This window comes from Dicentrarchus labrax, unplaced genomic scaffold (assembly GCF_905237075.1).
Source record: "Dicentrarchus labrax unplaced genomic scaffold, dlabrax2021, whole genome shotgun sequence".
Classification (NCBI taxonomy): domain Eukaryota; kingdom Metazoa; phylum Chordata; class Actinopteri; family Moronidae; genus Dicentrarchus; species Dicentrarchus labrax.
The window spans coordinates 11,881,208-11,896,571 of record NW_026136707.1 but is presented as its reverse complement, the minus strand read 5'-3'; the positions used below and the strand labels follow the sequence as shown (position 1 = coordinate 11,896,571).

Here is a 15,364-nt window from a genome sequence, read left to right as displayed (position 1 = left end):
AATCTAATCTAATCTAAAACCTTTGGGTAGCAGTTATTCTATGGTCATACACTCATTTCAGACCAATAACTGCTTCATTAAACACTGACTGGCATCTGCAAGGGAAGTAGATTTGATCAGTCTAGTATTTTTCCATCAACAAATGAGTACATATTACATTATTTAATTGGTTATTTATATTATTACATTTAAACAAAGAAAAAAAACAAAGGATCAGATGCAAATAGCAAATTATTTGACTGGTTCAGAACATAAAACACAATCTGTGTTTAACCCCACCTTACAGTTAATGTACCCCACCTTATATATATATAGTTAATGTACCCCACCTTACATATACAGTCAATGTACCCCACCTTACATATACAGTCAATGTACCCCACCTTATATATACAGTCAGTGTACCCCACCTTATATATACAGTCAGTGTACCCCACCTTACATATACAGTCAATGTACCCCACCTTATATATACAGTCAATGTACCCCACCTTACATATACAGTCAGTGTACCCCACCTTATATATACAGTCAGTGTACCCCACCTTATATATACAGTCAATGTACCCACACAGCAAGAAAAGTTATATATGAGCAGAGATCTAACTAAATCATCATTTTATCGCATCATTTCTTTAATATTAAATAATAATCTTAACATTTTATCATAAGATTGTTTGACATTTGTGGTGGTGTTTTATTTATTTATTTTCACTTTAACAACATTACCCATAAACCATCATCCGGATGACGTATTGAACAACAGACGTCAAGATGGTGCTTGAAAGTACTATGGTCTGGTAAGGAATTAGAAATATGTTTAAAGTTCAAACTAAAAGGGCTAATTTTATTCAAAATAAGCAATCATTTGATAAAGGAAATATGTGTCTCTTGCCGCCGTTTGTGTGAAACATTGGTGCAGGTTTACTTGTTTCGTTTTGGGTGTAAGATGCTCGAGCTATTCCCTGAGTCACTCCAACCTGACGTTAGCCTGCAGGAGCTTCCGGCTCCTAGCTAACAGCGGCTTTTTAATCAGATTATGAACATTTAACGAGTTATTTGTTTACTGCGCTACTCAGTGTTGTGTCGCTACCTTACGTTCGTGAAATGTTAAGTCCAGATTGAGCCTCAAGTTCAATAAAAATGGCTTTGTTTCACGCGTTAGCATCAGTTAGCTAGTTAGCTAACAAACCAAAAGCTGTCATTGACTAAATGTTCAGCTCAGTGGGATCTATTGTTGTCTTTATCTGACCGACCTAATAAACAAAGCTAACATGTTAATATCACAAACAGACGCTGTCTGTTAGTGTGTGTTCAGATAGAGTAACGTTACACAACATAAAAACACTGCTTTGTTACAACAATAGTACCTTTTAATCGGTTTCCATTTTAGATTATAGACAGATTGTTGCGTTCACTGGGGATACAACAGTTATTTTCATAAATGTTTTATATATTGATAGTTATTTAATCTGTTTATCAGGTTGTTAAATGTAAGAAAACAGTACAAATGCTTTCCTCAAAGGGATGTGTTCATATTGCTTGTTTTGTCCACCCAGCAGTCCCAAATATAACATTCACAACATAAAGCAGCAAATCCTTATTTTCAGGAAAACTGAATTTACAACGTACACCATATAAAAATGGTTGGCGAGTAATTCTCTGTTGATTACCTAATTGATGAATGAATGAACTGTTTCTGGGTCCCGTCCCTTCACATGTTTCACAGTGTTCACATACACAGTTGCTTTTTGCCTACATCAACAACCAGTATTTATCCAATCTGTGTAATTTACATTTTTTAGTAAAGCTAGCAATTGTTAACACTGCTCTTCATTTTTCTTAGTGTGGACAACAGTGAGTACATGCGCAATGGAGACTTTCTGCCCACCAGGCTGCAGGCTCAGCAGGACGCAGTTAATATAGTTTGTCACTCCAAGACCCGCAGCAACCCTGAAAACAATGTGGGCCTCATCACCATGGCAAAGTAAGAGGCAATGTGTTTGAATTAGTGTACTGACATTCAAAATATGTAAATATGTTAATATGATGACACAAGTGTTATGTCCCTGCACAGCAACTGTGAGGTGCTGACCACACTGACTCCAGACACAGGCAGGATACTGTCCAAGCTGCATGCTGTGCAGCCTCGTGGAAACATCAGCTTCTGCACCGGCATCAGGGTGGCACATGTGAGTTTGTGACTTTTGTTACACAGTGACCTCTGACCTCTTCCTCTTGCAGGGAAGCAACAGAGAAGCTGGAAAAGGGTTGTGATGTGTGAAGTGAATTTTAGGAACCTTAGGATATATGGAGAGGTTTGAAGTCTTTATTCAAAACATGGACAAACTTAGTTTAACTCAGCTTTGAGTGCTTCTGCTCTCCAATGATACAGCGAGCCAGAATATACAGCTGGAATGTAATGCAGCCATCATTAATGTTATAAAGTACACCTGTGCTTTTCCTGTTATGACATGCCAACATGTCTTTTGTCAATAGATCTATTGTCCCTTGTGTCACATAAATGCATTTGACAGTTCATAAGATACATTTTGTTTCCCATTTGTTTCTCTCTGTAGTTGGCGTTGAAGCACAGACAGGGCAAAAACCACAAGATGCGCATTATTGCATTTGTTGGCAGCCCAGTGGAGGACAACGAAAAAGAAGTGAGTTAAGTCACTGTGTTGATTAGTGATTATGTATTACCCAGCAGATACTGGATTTGTGGCTTTGATACTGATAACTAGGGAGGAGACTTTGAACAATATCAGACTATAAAGATTTTCTTTGGATTGGATGGTAGGCATTTTTTTGGAAAAGCATGCTGCTCGTAACTCTGAATAGTAATTATGATAAATAGTTATACTGAGCAAATGTGAACACTGCTGCCTGTATACACCAAGGCAATATCAACACATAATTGAATAATTATGCCAGCTCTCATAAATGTAAATCATAAATAAACTCAACAGCAAACGTATAATATATTATTTTTGAAGAAGTTAAACACAACTTACAACTAATAGTTTCTTTTCTGTAAATTGTACCATTACATTGTCATTGGAAATGTGCAGACAGCAGATGCTTCCTTCACAAAGGAGGATATTATCTGGATAATATTGCTGATTAAAATGCAGAAAATCTTGAAGTCTGGAACACGGACTAATGTAAAAAGAGCTATTTTAGGTTTATTCGGTGTTGTTATCCAGCTTACTCAATACTGTGTTTCTATTACACTGGCACCTGTTTATCCGTGGGAAAAATTGGCTGATAGCATCAGTGTACTAATATAACGTTCAGGCTCCTGATAAAACATGTAGTATTTGTGTCAGCTGAAGTATTTTTATTTTCCCGTAGCTGGTTAAAATGGCAAAGCGTCTAAAGAAGGAAAAGGTCAACGTGGATGTCATTAACTTTGGAGAGGAGGTATTTTCCCATCAAAGCTCCACACACACTCAATCTCTTGAATGTCTAATGTGCTATTGTGTATATTTTTACTCTCTTTACACTGTTGTGTGGTCCACAGGCTTATCCTCATTTTTTCTCACACCTGCAGGAAATGAACACAGAGAAGCTGACGGCCTTTATCAATACACTGAATGGCAAAGAGGGTGCAGGCTCCCACCTGGTCACAGTGCCTCCGGGCCCCAGTCTGGCTGATGCCCTGCTGTCCTCACCCATTCTGGCTGGAGAGGGGGGTGCGGTGTTGGGCCTGGGCGCCAGTGACTTTGAGTTTGGAGTGGATCCCAGCGCAGACCCAGAGCTGGCCTTGGTAAGAGAGCAGGGAAAGACACTACAAGAGTTCTCTGTAATATGTATAGTTTATATAGTTCATTGTAATCACTGCTTCTATTGTCTTTTGCCTATAAAATGCTCTGGATTATTCATCCATATTTCTGTTTTCATCACAACTGTTTTCTATACCACATTTAGTGGTATAGTTCATTGTTTTCTTCATTGTAAATTCATATGGCATCATGCTACTTGATGTATTGTCAGTATTTAGAGTCATGCTGGGCTGTCGTTTGATTTGCTTTTTTCCTCCTCTCTCTAGGCTCTGCGGGTGTCTATGGAGGAGCAAAGACAACGACAGGAGGATGAAGCTCGCAGAGCCGCTGTTGCATCAGCTGCCGAAGCTGGCATTTCCTCCCCTGCCGCAGATGGTGAGAGAAATGTCCACCAACTTGGTTTCCTATCATAGATGCCAAGTTCTACCCATCTTCCTTAAGTAGACGGTTTACTGCTCCAAACGTGAGTGAGTTCACACGGCATATTTTTTCTGTCTTTCTGTTTGCAGAATCTGAGGATGCCCTGTTGAAGATGTCTGTACCCCATACAGACTCATCCACACCTGCTATACCAGACTTCAGCCGTATGACAGAGGATGAACAGATCGCCTATGCTCTGCAGATGTCTATGCAGGGAGCAGGAGCAGGTTAAACACGGATTTTGAGTTTTCTAAATTTCCATGACCAAAGAATGGATTGAACCTCTAATGCAAACTTAGATTTAGCTGGTATAACGTCAACAATAGCAAATGCATAGAATTCAGTTTACAGATATTAATAATTTTCTGCTTCCAAGAGGAAATGTGTTTCTTTAAGTTTCCCTGTATCTTGTAAGTCTATAAAAATCTGTTCCTGCAGCTGATTGAGCAGTTTGTCACATTAGTCCAGTTTTTGGAAATATCCACAATATCAACAAAAAAGTGGAAAGTAATATACAAGCAAGAAGAAAAGAGTACAAAGAAAAAACGTCATCAATGCGCCTGCTCGCTGTGAATTCTCCAGACAGTGACCTTTTCTAGTCACACGTGGGCTCAATCAGACGTTACAAAGACTTATGTACTAAGGAGCTGGCAAGGTGAAGTCCATGTAATGTCAGCTCTGACTGAATTCAGGGTAGCGTGAATACGGCTTGATACAATGCATTAGGCCTGGTGGAGAATATGGAGCATGCAAAACACTTGGCAAACAGCAGGAACAGTTTCTACTAGTTAGCAGTCCATATTTACAGAGTATTGTACGTGCACTGAATGCAGCGTGAGAGTATAAGCTCGGTATCGCTCATTACTGAAAATAACACACCTAATTCTGCAATACTTATGCTAATCAATAATTCACCAGGAGAACCTAAGTGTTTTTTGTAGAGCAGCACATTCGGGAACATATAGACCACAAATTACCACAACAACCTTGTTTGTTTTCTACTAAAACAACATTTCTGTTCTGTTTTTTCTTGCAGAGTTTGGTGCTGAGGACATGGACACAGAAGCTGACATGGACTCCAGTAAGGCTAAGGTAAGCACAAGCTTTCAAAAGTTCTCCTTTTTCTTTTTAATCAGATTGAACGTGCTTGCTAGCAACATGTCATTTTTTGTGTCCAGGATGAAGAGGACTACGATGTTATGCAGGATCCAGATTTCCTTCAGAGTGTCCTGGAGAATCTTCCCGGAGTCGATCCCAACAACGAGGCCATCCGTAACGCCATGGGCTCTCTGGCTTCCCAGACGGGCTCTAAACCTGACACTAAGAAGGATGAGGAGAAAAAGAAATGAACACCCAAAGACAGCAACTAAATATACAATAAATAAAAAAGACCTGAGAATTGCACCGCATGTGTTATTCACAGTTATGTCATTACTCTCCTCCATACGGGAACCATTCTGTTCATTCATCCTTTTTGTTTATGTAGCTGTGTAAACTGTAAACAACTTTTGCCTTTTTTCAAATTTAGGTTTAATTTTTTTGTGTCAAGCAGATATGTTTAATTTTGACTCTTTTGTAATATAACTTCTCAGTAACACGGGCAGATTTCCTCAATAAATTTACAGAATACAAGGTGGTGCTTCATCTAATGCTTGGAATTTATTTATAGTTGTGTTGGCTGCAACAGCAAGATTACATTTCCATTTTTCATGATTAGGAGATACTTTTCTCAAAATATAAGTGAATTTTGGATTGAAATCTATATACTTTATCTGGTGTCATATTAAGTGCCCAGAAAAACACACATTTAAACTTCCATTTTAAGATGGGAATACTATTTCTATTAGTTCTTGATGATCTTTATTGAACAAGAATATAAATGCATACAAGTGAGCGCGGCCTGGTGGAGAGACAGAGAGATGTTAACAGTACCTCTGGCTAATAGACTCTACACTGATGTGCTCAAGCAGTGTATACATTCATGTAACATAAAAGGCAGGTAAACACGATTTGTGAGTGATTTTAAGCAGGCACAGAAAACTCAGAAAAATTGAGAGATTTTTAGTTTTTTTACGAGTTTAGTAAAAATAAATAAACACAACTCTTCCCAGACTTAAAGACAAAACAACCAGTTTAACCGTAGAAGACAAATTTCTTATCGTAAAAGTGTTTGTATGTTATTTAGAAAGGGTAGCACTTATTAAAGAGTTTGTATGACACCTCTACACGTTTGTAAACATTTCAGAGGCTCTCGGGAACTCACCGTCGCACAGTTGGATGACGAAGAACTCATGCGTCCGAGTGTAAAGTCAGGAACCAACTTCGCTGTCTAGCAGGTAATTCAAATTAAATACAAGCGTGTGCAGATGTTAGCTTCAAGTAGAGCGAACAAAACACGCACTGCAGGTTGTATGTTAGTCCCACAGTAGCTGAGTGTTGAACTTATCGAGCTAATTAGAGAGATTTTAACAACTTGAGCAAAGTTGGCCGGTTGACGTTAGCAAGGCCGGCTAGCAGATACATGCTAAAGTTTGGCTAGCTGTTTGCTAAATGTCCCACTTGTTGCAACAGGATTGTTGGTTCAACACGATAAACAGCAGATTTATGTAAGTTGTTGTTTCTTTAGTCGGGTTTCGGTAATGTCCGGAGCAGAATAACATCCCACCGATTACGTTTTGCTTTAACCAAACAGTCTCGACCCACTTGTGATACCAGCTGTCACATTTTTGGTTTAAATCAAACATGAAGGTTTAACTTTGTAGCTCAGTTGTGTGAACGTGTTGTGCTTTAATGTAACATTGCATGAGTTGCTCTGACTCATTTGTTGCTCCGTTAGGTTTTAAGCCTTTGGGCTGGCAATGGGGGACATGAAGACCCCAGACTTTGATGATTTGCTGGCAGCTTTTGACATTCCTGACATTGATGCCAAAGAAGCCATTCAGTCAAGCCCCGAGGAGGAACGGGATGAGGTGGGGAATAATGCAGATGAGAGGGAGGGTGGGTCTCCTTCATGCTTTCCCTGCCCTCCTGCCTCACATAGTGACCCCCCTGTGGTCAGTGTTATTGTGAAGAACACAGTACGGTCTGAGTCTTTTGAAGAGGAGGAGAAGTCTGTCAGGGATAAGACAGACAGTCCTTCAAGCAGTGGCTTAATCTCTCAGGTTCAGGTCAAGTTTGAAGACCTCAACTCACAGTTTGGTCCCAAAATACCTGCTGAGGCCCCTGTGGAGCCCCAGATTGCCAATGGCTTTGAGAGATCTGTCCCCAAAGATCAGGGACAGTCCAACACAGAGCCATGGCCCCAGCATTCACCATTGAGGTCCACACTAAATGAGGAGGACAACGGAGCTGATGCCAGATCGGTCCAGCACACGACTGATGTCATGAACAGTTTGAAGCCCCTCCTCTACCTCCAGTCCTCAACTAGTGCCGGCCCCACCTCCTCAACTCCTTCCTCCCCACACTCTGTGGGCCCTCACATTTCTCCTTGCTCCCCTCAAAAGGAGGAAACGTGTCCCCTCAGTAATCCATCATCCCCTCTACCACAAAACGGAAGTAGTAAGGCTGGAATTATGCGTGTTATGCACTCAGATGAAGATGACTCAGAGCCAGACTTGGGGAGTCCACTGGTGATCCAGGAGAGTCCAGATTCTCTAATGTCCTCTCCTCCCAAATTTAAACACAGAGCAAAAGTACGGCCAGAGCTGCTTGGCTCTCCTGAAACCACTTTTGTTTCTCGTCCTCCTCCTCTCTCTTCTTCGGCACCTGCAAATCCTAAACCCCAGCTTGAGGAAAAGGGTCGACCTACCACCCCCAGCTCTCCCTCCATAGCTCCTCAGCCACAGAGCCCTCAGGACTGCCTCCCCTCTGTCAGCACAGACTCTACATCTGTCCAAGAGGAGAAATACCCAGAACATGTGATTGATGAGAGGGACTCACCTGAGAGCCCACCACCCAGTGAGACAGGTGTAGTCCCCAAGAGAAGCAACAGCCCCGATTTGGCCCAGACATCAGTAGCAAACCACAAGGACTTAAGTCACCAAGAAGAGCTCATGGAAAGTGAGCCCAGAGAAGAGGACAGGGCAGGTGACACTGAGAAGCTGGCTGCAGATGGAGAAAATGTAGACGAGGAGAGCTGTGGCGCTGGTACTGAGGATCCTGTGTCTGCTAGTGCTGCTGGGACCGTTGCATCTCCATTGCGTCCCCTCAAAGTTAAAATCAAAATGCGTACAGGCAGCATCACAAGGACTGTGACTGGCGTTGCACCTAAAAGAAGTGGAAGAGCCACTACCAAAGGTGTGGATAGTCCAAAACCTTCACTAGAACGTCATAACACAAGATCCAAGAGGGAGGTATCACAGCAACCTCAGATGCCTGCAATGGCGATGCTCCAGGAAGGTGCCCGTACAGTCAAAGACAAAACCACCGTGAACACCAAGCCTAAGGTTTCCCCCACAGCTGTTAGCATCACCAAAGGCGCAGCCCTGCCTTCCGTCTCTGTCTCCTTTCCGAGAGTCAGCCCAGGGGGGATCAACACTCGCAGCCTGGCCCCGAAAGGTCTAAACAGTGGGATGACGCTTCCTGCACCTTCACCTCTGCTCCAAAGTAGCAGCAGACCAGCCTCCATAGTTAACAGCACAGGGGCAATTATATCCAAAAGTCAGACCAACCTGGTGGAAGCTTTCAACAAGATCCTCAACAACAAGAACCTGCTACCCAGCTATAAACCAGATCTAAGCTCCCCTCTTCCTGCAGAGTGGGGCCTTCCTCTGCCTGCACAGGTAAGCTGTCATTTTGTGTATTGCTGATACAGTTAAGTAGTCGATTGATAGCCAAACATAAAAATTAGTCGGTAGTACTTGGTAATGGATAAATTGTTATTTTACATGCAAAAGCATCAATCCAGTGTTCAGCCGCCCAAATGTGAGGATTTGCTGTTTTTTCTAATAGATGAAAGTTACCTAAATATATTGGGTTTTTAATGGTTGGTCAGAACAAACAAGTAATTTGAATAGATCGTAGGCTCTGGGACATTGTAATGGACATTTCGCTATTTTTTTACATTTTAGGGGAAAAACAAATCACTTAATCAAAAAAAAAGCTTCAATTTAATCAGTTAGTTGCAATTGTTAGTTGCAGCCCTAATTGTGTAAACAAGGGGACCCCTGCCACAAACCCATAACAGATTATTAAATCTATCTTGCTGTTTGGCTTAACATATAAAGTTCAGTCTGATAATGACAAGCAGCCCAACTTTATCAAAGATAGAAGATAACTCGGTTTATGTAAAATGTACAGGAAGAGGATGTGTGCTGTACAACTCATCTGATATGCATTGTGAACAAAGTGTCACACTCACATATAGTGATCCTGACAGGCTTAATTCTTTCAACAGAACTACACTTAAATCTGCCTTTTTAATTATAATTTTACAGCATTGAATTACTTAGCATATATCAGTATAATGTATCGATATCTGTTAAGATGAATGTTTGATCCCTTGCAGGGTTACCGCTGTTTGGAGTGTGGTGACGCCTTTGCCCTGGAGCAGAGTTTGGCACGGCATTACGCTCGGCGCTCTCTGAGGATTGAGGTGACCTGTAATCACTGCGCCAAGCGTTTGGCCTTCTTCAACAAGTGCAGCCTGCTGTTACATGCCAGAGAGCACAAGGAGAGAGGCCTGATCATGCAGTGTTCACACCTGGTCATGAAACCTGTACCTGTGGAGCAGATGATTGGCCAGCAGGAACCTACTGCCATTGGTTGGTGAACATTGTTTCTGTTGTTTAATTTTTTCTTCTTTTTTTTTTAGATGTGATTCCTGTGTGTGATTATTTTTTTCCGTGATTCCTCAGGTGGGATCTCTCCATCTCTTCTGTCATCCTCTTCAGGACCGTCATCATCCCTTTTAAGCCAGGCCATTCCAAATCCAACATCCCAGACACATAAAGCAATATCCAACAAGAAAACAGAGGCAGTGCAGTACAGCGCTAATAAATGTCCTGAGTGTCAGGCTCAGTTCAGCAGCAAAGAAGAAGTGGCTGAGCATTTCCAAGAAATCAAACCAGCACAAACCACTGTGAGTCTTTTGGGTGTGAGGAAAAGAGCAACAAGTTTTGTTTGTTGTCCAACGATATAAAAATGAACTCTAAATAAACTCTCATACGTTCGTCCTCTGTTCTCCAGCCATGCACCGAGTGTTCTCCTCCCATGCTCCTGCCCAACAGCTGCAGTGCGGCAGCTCACCAACGCATCCACCAAGGCTGCCAACCACACATCTGCCCAGAGTGTGGGGGCACAGCCAAGCAGCCGCAATTTCAAACACATCTGGACGAGACCTGTTTGCACTTTGCACGCCGCATTGGATACAGGTGTGATATCTTCCACTGTGGTTGCTCACTAAAACAAAAGTATACCACAGAAATTCAATTTATATTCCCAGGTTTCAATCTTTTCTCTGGCTTTTAACAATTCTCTCTCTCTCTCTCTCTCTCTCTCTCTCTCTCTCTCTCTCTCTCTCTCTCTCTCTCTCTCTCTCAGATGTTCCAGTTGCTTGGTGGTGTTTGGAGGACTCAACTCAGTGAAGTCTCACATCCAACAGGCTCATTGTGATATGTTCCACAAATGCCCCAGCTGCCCCATGGCTTTCAAGTCTGCTCCCAGCATACAGAACCACATCACAGCCCAACATCCAGCGCTCACTGAAAGACAGACCATGTATACATACACACACACGCACACACACACACACACACACACACGTGCTTTATCTCATGAAAAAAAATGTTTTCCTTTGAGTTGACCTACTTTTTATCCCTTTACAGGTCAATCTATAAATGTGTCATGTGTGACACAGTTTTTACAAACAAGCCCCTGCTGTACGTCCACTTTGACACTCATTTAACCAATCAGAAGGTGGATGTGTTTAAATGCCCTGAGTGCACCAAGTTGTTTTCTCAGAGGAATTCCCTACTGGATCATTTCAAGGTATATGCATGCTTATATAGGGTCTAATATAGTTCAGTTAGTGTACAGACAATAATTATTATAATAATTATTATAATTGGATAATTATGTCCTTTTTCCCTTGTTTACTTTGTTCCTCAGACCCATAAGGCTCCCACGCTAAAACAAGAGTTGCCTTCACCTCCAGCTGCTTCCTCTCGTTCACGTCCTTCATTGACATTAGAGAGCTCAGATGGGGAGGAATGGATGAATGAAGAGAAAGAAGAGAAAGCGAAGACAGAAAGGATGAAGACCCCGTCAGGGTGGAAGTGTGCACCTTGCCACGCACGCTACACAGACCGGGAAGACTACATCACCCATATGGCTGAACAACATAGCAAGGTCTGGAGTGCACCATCCCCCCCACTGTCTAAGACATATAATCTGACTACATTAATTTAGTTTTTTTAGACAGAACTACAAATCAGTGGATGCAGCCATATGTTTTTGTGTTTGTGCTGTGCAGACTCTGAAGAAGTTCCCTTGTAACAAGTGTGAGAGCTCCTTCACCACCACCTCCAGTCTGAGACGTCACATCAGAGACAAACATAAAGTCATGAATCGCAGCTTTCGCTGCCAGTGAGTATCCCATATTCTGCATCCTTTATCCTCACCATGATACACCAGCTGATGAAACCATTATCACGATGATTCCATTGTAACCTCACTGATTGTATATAATTAAGTTACAAAAACATTATATTGTTGTTGTGGAATTGACAGGGAGTAAAAAAGGAATAATTTAGAACAGACTGCAAAGTTAATTAATTATTTATTTACAAAAAACTATAATAAGCTGTAAATGTAATTATTCTTATCTTTTAGCTGTAATGTGAGGAAGTTTGTGACCAGGCGGCCATTTTTTTTCCTGCTTGAAAACAGATCAAGCACCCACATCACATCTTGCGTTCAGAGGCAGTTTGGCCTGCGCTCCTTGGAAATCAAAATCCAATAAATGGAGAGGTTCCAGACTAATCTGTGATGCCAGGCTATCAAGTGTAACTAAGATTCCTGAAATCGAAGTGTGTGTGTGTGTGTGTGTGTGTGTGTGTGTGTGTGTGTGTGTGTGTGTGTGTGTGTGTGTGTGTGTGTGTGTGTGTGTGTGTGTGTGTGTGTGTGTGTGTGTGTGTGTGTGTGTGTGTGTGTGTGTGTGTGTGTGTGTGTGTGTGTGTGTAGGTTCTGTAGTGAGAGTAAGAAAACATTCAGCAGCAGAACGATGTTGGAGAGACATATTCAGCTGAGACACAGCATGGACACAGAAAGCCAGGACACACTGATGGTAAGACACTCTTCTATTTCTTAAGAAGAAAACAGGAAACAGTTTTTACTAAGATGTAGTTAACAGCAGATTTATTCTGGTCAAAGGGAGGCGGAGATGAGGCTGACAGTTCCTCAGAACAGGACGGCAGTTTGGGGGCTCGTCGGAGACGGAGACCAGCCGTGAAGATGGAGCAGGACGAAGACTCCACAGATGGGGTGAGTCCAGTGAAGAAGTCGCAGTCCTCCTCCTCCACTGCTGCCCCCTACTCCCTTCCTGAGTCTGGGTTCCGCTGTGCCCCCTGCGGCTTCACCACAGAAGATCAGGCATCGTTCTTGGAGCATATCAGCCAGCACCGACGAGGAGGGACGGAGGGGGGCGGTCAGCAGTGTCTACAGTGCGGCGCCTGCTTCACATCCACCTCCTCCCTGTCACGCCATCGTTTCATCATCCACAAAGTGAGAAATACATTCACTGAAAACCAGCAATCCCTCAACGTGCACCCAGCGCCTTCCCCTGGTAACAGCAAGAACCATGATGATAAGAGTTCTCTAGGTGGTTCTGCACCAGCATCGCCTTCCTCTCAGGGGATGGAAGAGGAGGGGTCACTGGCCTGTAAGGTGTGCCGCAAGAAATTTGAAAAGGCATCGGATCTTAACACGCACTTCAGGACTCACGGTATGGCTTTTATCAGTGCGAGGAATGCAGGAAAAACTACTTAAGACACCAAATACACAGGGAAGAGCAGTGCTGGTAGGTGATAAAAGAAAGAAGTGCCTTATTTCTTGTCGACTTCTCATCAAAGGTAGCACACACCTATGCACTAATTTAACCAAAGATTGGTAGAACAGAGTTTATATGTGAATAGATTGTAAAAATAAAATAAAATAAAAAAACTGGTCAAGATCAGCCTAAAAAGGACATTTCACCCCAAAATCAAGAATGCATATTTTCCCTCTTACATGTAGTGCAATTTGTTGAGTTGGTGAGTTTTAGAGATATTGGCTGTAGAGATGTCTGGCTTCTGTGGAGTATAATGGGACCAGATGGCACTTTGCTTGTGGTGCAAAATAAACATTTAAACTCAACAGCAATGTCTGTTTTTGCTGACTTTAAGCACCATAAGCAAAGTGCTATTTGTTTCCATTATACTTGAGAGATGGCAGACATCTTACAACCAATGTCTCCTACACTCTGCAAGTCACACCAAAACAATCTAGACGGATTAATAGCACTACAGGTAAGAGGAAAAAGATGTATTTTTGACTTTAGGGCGAACTGTCCCTTTAACTCTCTACTTTTGACACTCAGGATCTAATACTGCATTTCTGTATTCAGTAACGATAGTTGGTCTGACTAGTTCACTGCTGTGACCACATTCACATAATAATGTGCCTGTAGAGGACTTTGAATGTTAGAACCAGAACTTACTGTGATTACAATGGCTGTTTCACTGAATGTTGATAGCCAGTGATGAATGTTTTGATTTCAATGTTTTCATCCTACTGAGGAGATTCTTGGATGGCAACCCAGGTTTTTCTGTAAAGTCCTTTTTTATTTTTTTTTAACATATTTTTAGAGAGTTATCGCGTTGGTTTAGAATAGCTCCGTTACTATTAAGTGTGTATACTTCAACTTATTGCCAGCCATTTTCAAAAACATACAATAACATTTAAACTGATTCCAAACTTTAATGCAGCCATATGAAAACTAAGACTTAAACTTTGTTTATGACAGGTAACCCATCTAACTTCCTGTTTGTGTGTTCACAGACAGAATTCTAACATAAAGAGGACATTTTGTACTAAATAGACTATCTTTGGAAGATACGCACTTCATTTTTCTAACTCAGACTTCTGAAACTTCATATTAGCCAGTCATTAAATTCATTAATCATATTGGGAAGGAATCTCTTCACTACCAGTACGGACAGGAGGAATAATTACAATTAAAGACTAATAATTATTTCGATGTACATAGGCATAAGTGAACCCGTAATATAAATGTTTAATGTTAAAAGTCCCTGCATGTATATATTTATATTGTACTTAAATGAATGTGGACCAATAATTCTGTGAAAGATACGTAGAGTGAAATCTAAAAAAACCTGAACTATGCTTTGGGAAATGGTCAGCAATAATCTGAAGTGTTCACAATTGTTACTAGTTGATGGGGTAAAATTGAAATGAATATTAAATACCTTTTTAAGTGGAATGTACTGTAATTACATCAGACTGACTGATTTATTCCTTCTTTATGTGCAAGAGTTGAAAGTTAAAATGACATATTTTGGTTTGGGGGATGTGCTTGTCTTTTTAAAAAAATAAGATTACTTTAAAAAGATCAGTATGTATGTGATCGTGTCTGTTTCTTATGCTTTACTAAGAAGATGAGAACATGCAGAACCTTGTATTTTAAGATTTTCTTCAGTCTTTGTCCTGCATAACTGAGTTCAGCACTGGTTAACTAGATGAATATAATCTTATGTTACCGGAAAGAATCAATCATTTAACTGTTGTTCAATATGAGAACGTCTGAGAGGAGAAAGGGTTCTGAGTGCTGTGTTTTGATTTAATTTCTATCTCTAGTGGCACCTTTTTTTTATTATTCTAACTGTTTATGTCTCACAAGCTGCTGATTCGCTGAAATGTTTCTGACCACAGGATCCACAGATTGAGCTAATATCCATGCATCGCCATCACTGAGTAATCATCAGTGAACCGTTTGCGCTTGTGTTTACTTTCTCAGGAGATTATCCAATGCTTAACACACATTGTTCTGGGAAACTTTTTCTGTTTTTGCATTGACAAAACAATTTCTAACCAAATGTTTATTAAAAAAAAAAGATAAATAAAACAATAAAAAAACGGCTCATTGTCTTTAACTTGTTTTT

The 15,364-nt window shown here is 41.2% G+C and overlaps 2 protein-coding genes across 3 annotated transcripts; both read left to right on the top strand.

Annotated features, from left to right (window-relative positions):
* The first annotated feature begins 729 nt into the window (after window positions 1-729).
* LOC127366727 (26S proteasome non-ATPase regulatory subunit 4) lies at window positions 730-5,840 on the top strand. 2 transcript variants are annotated; one of them, XM_051405950.1, is made up of 10 exons: window positions 730-800; window positions 1,847-1,987; window positions 2,060-2,192; window positions 2,580-2,666; window positions 3,358-3,426; window positions 3,557-3,772; window positions 4,055-4,163; window positions 4,298-4,435; window positions 5,245-5,300; window positions 5,387-5,840. In XM_051405950.1, the coding sequence occupies exons 1-10, from the start codon at window positions 775-777 to the stop codon at window positions 5,555-5,557; spliced, it is 1,146 nt and encodes a 381-aa protein (XP_051261910.1). In that variant the 5' UTR covers window positions 730-774; the 3' UTR covers window positions 5,558-5,840. The 2 variants fall into 2 exon arrangements, with proteins under 2 accessions (XP_051261910.1, XP_051261911.1); XM_051405951.1 differs by having other exon boundaries at window positions 761-800; window positions 2,078-2,192.
* An 85-nt stretch (window positions 5,841-5,925) lies between these two features.
* znf687a (zinc finger protein 687a) lies at window positions 5,926-15,340 on the top strand. Its single transcript, XM_051405920.1, has 11 exons — window positions 5,926-6,544; window positions 7,045-8,989; window positions 9,715-9,970; window positions 10,064-10,287; window positions 10,395-10,579; window positions 10,749-10,925; window positions 11,033-11,195; window positions 11,316-11,555; window positions 11,680-11,792; window positions 12,390-12,492; window positions 12,579-15,340. Exons 2-11 carry the CDS (start codon window positions 7,067-7,069, stop codon window positions 13,191-13,193), a joined length of 3,999 nt encoding a protein of 1,332 aa, XP_051261880.1. The 5' UTR covers window positions 5,926-6,544; window positions 7,045-7,066; the 3' UTR covers window positions 13,194-15,340.
* The last annotated feature ends 24 nt before the right edge of the window (window positions 15,341-15,364 follow it).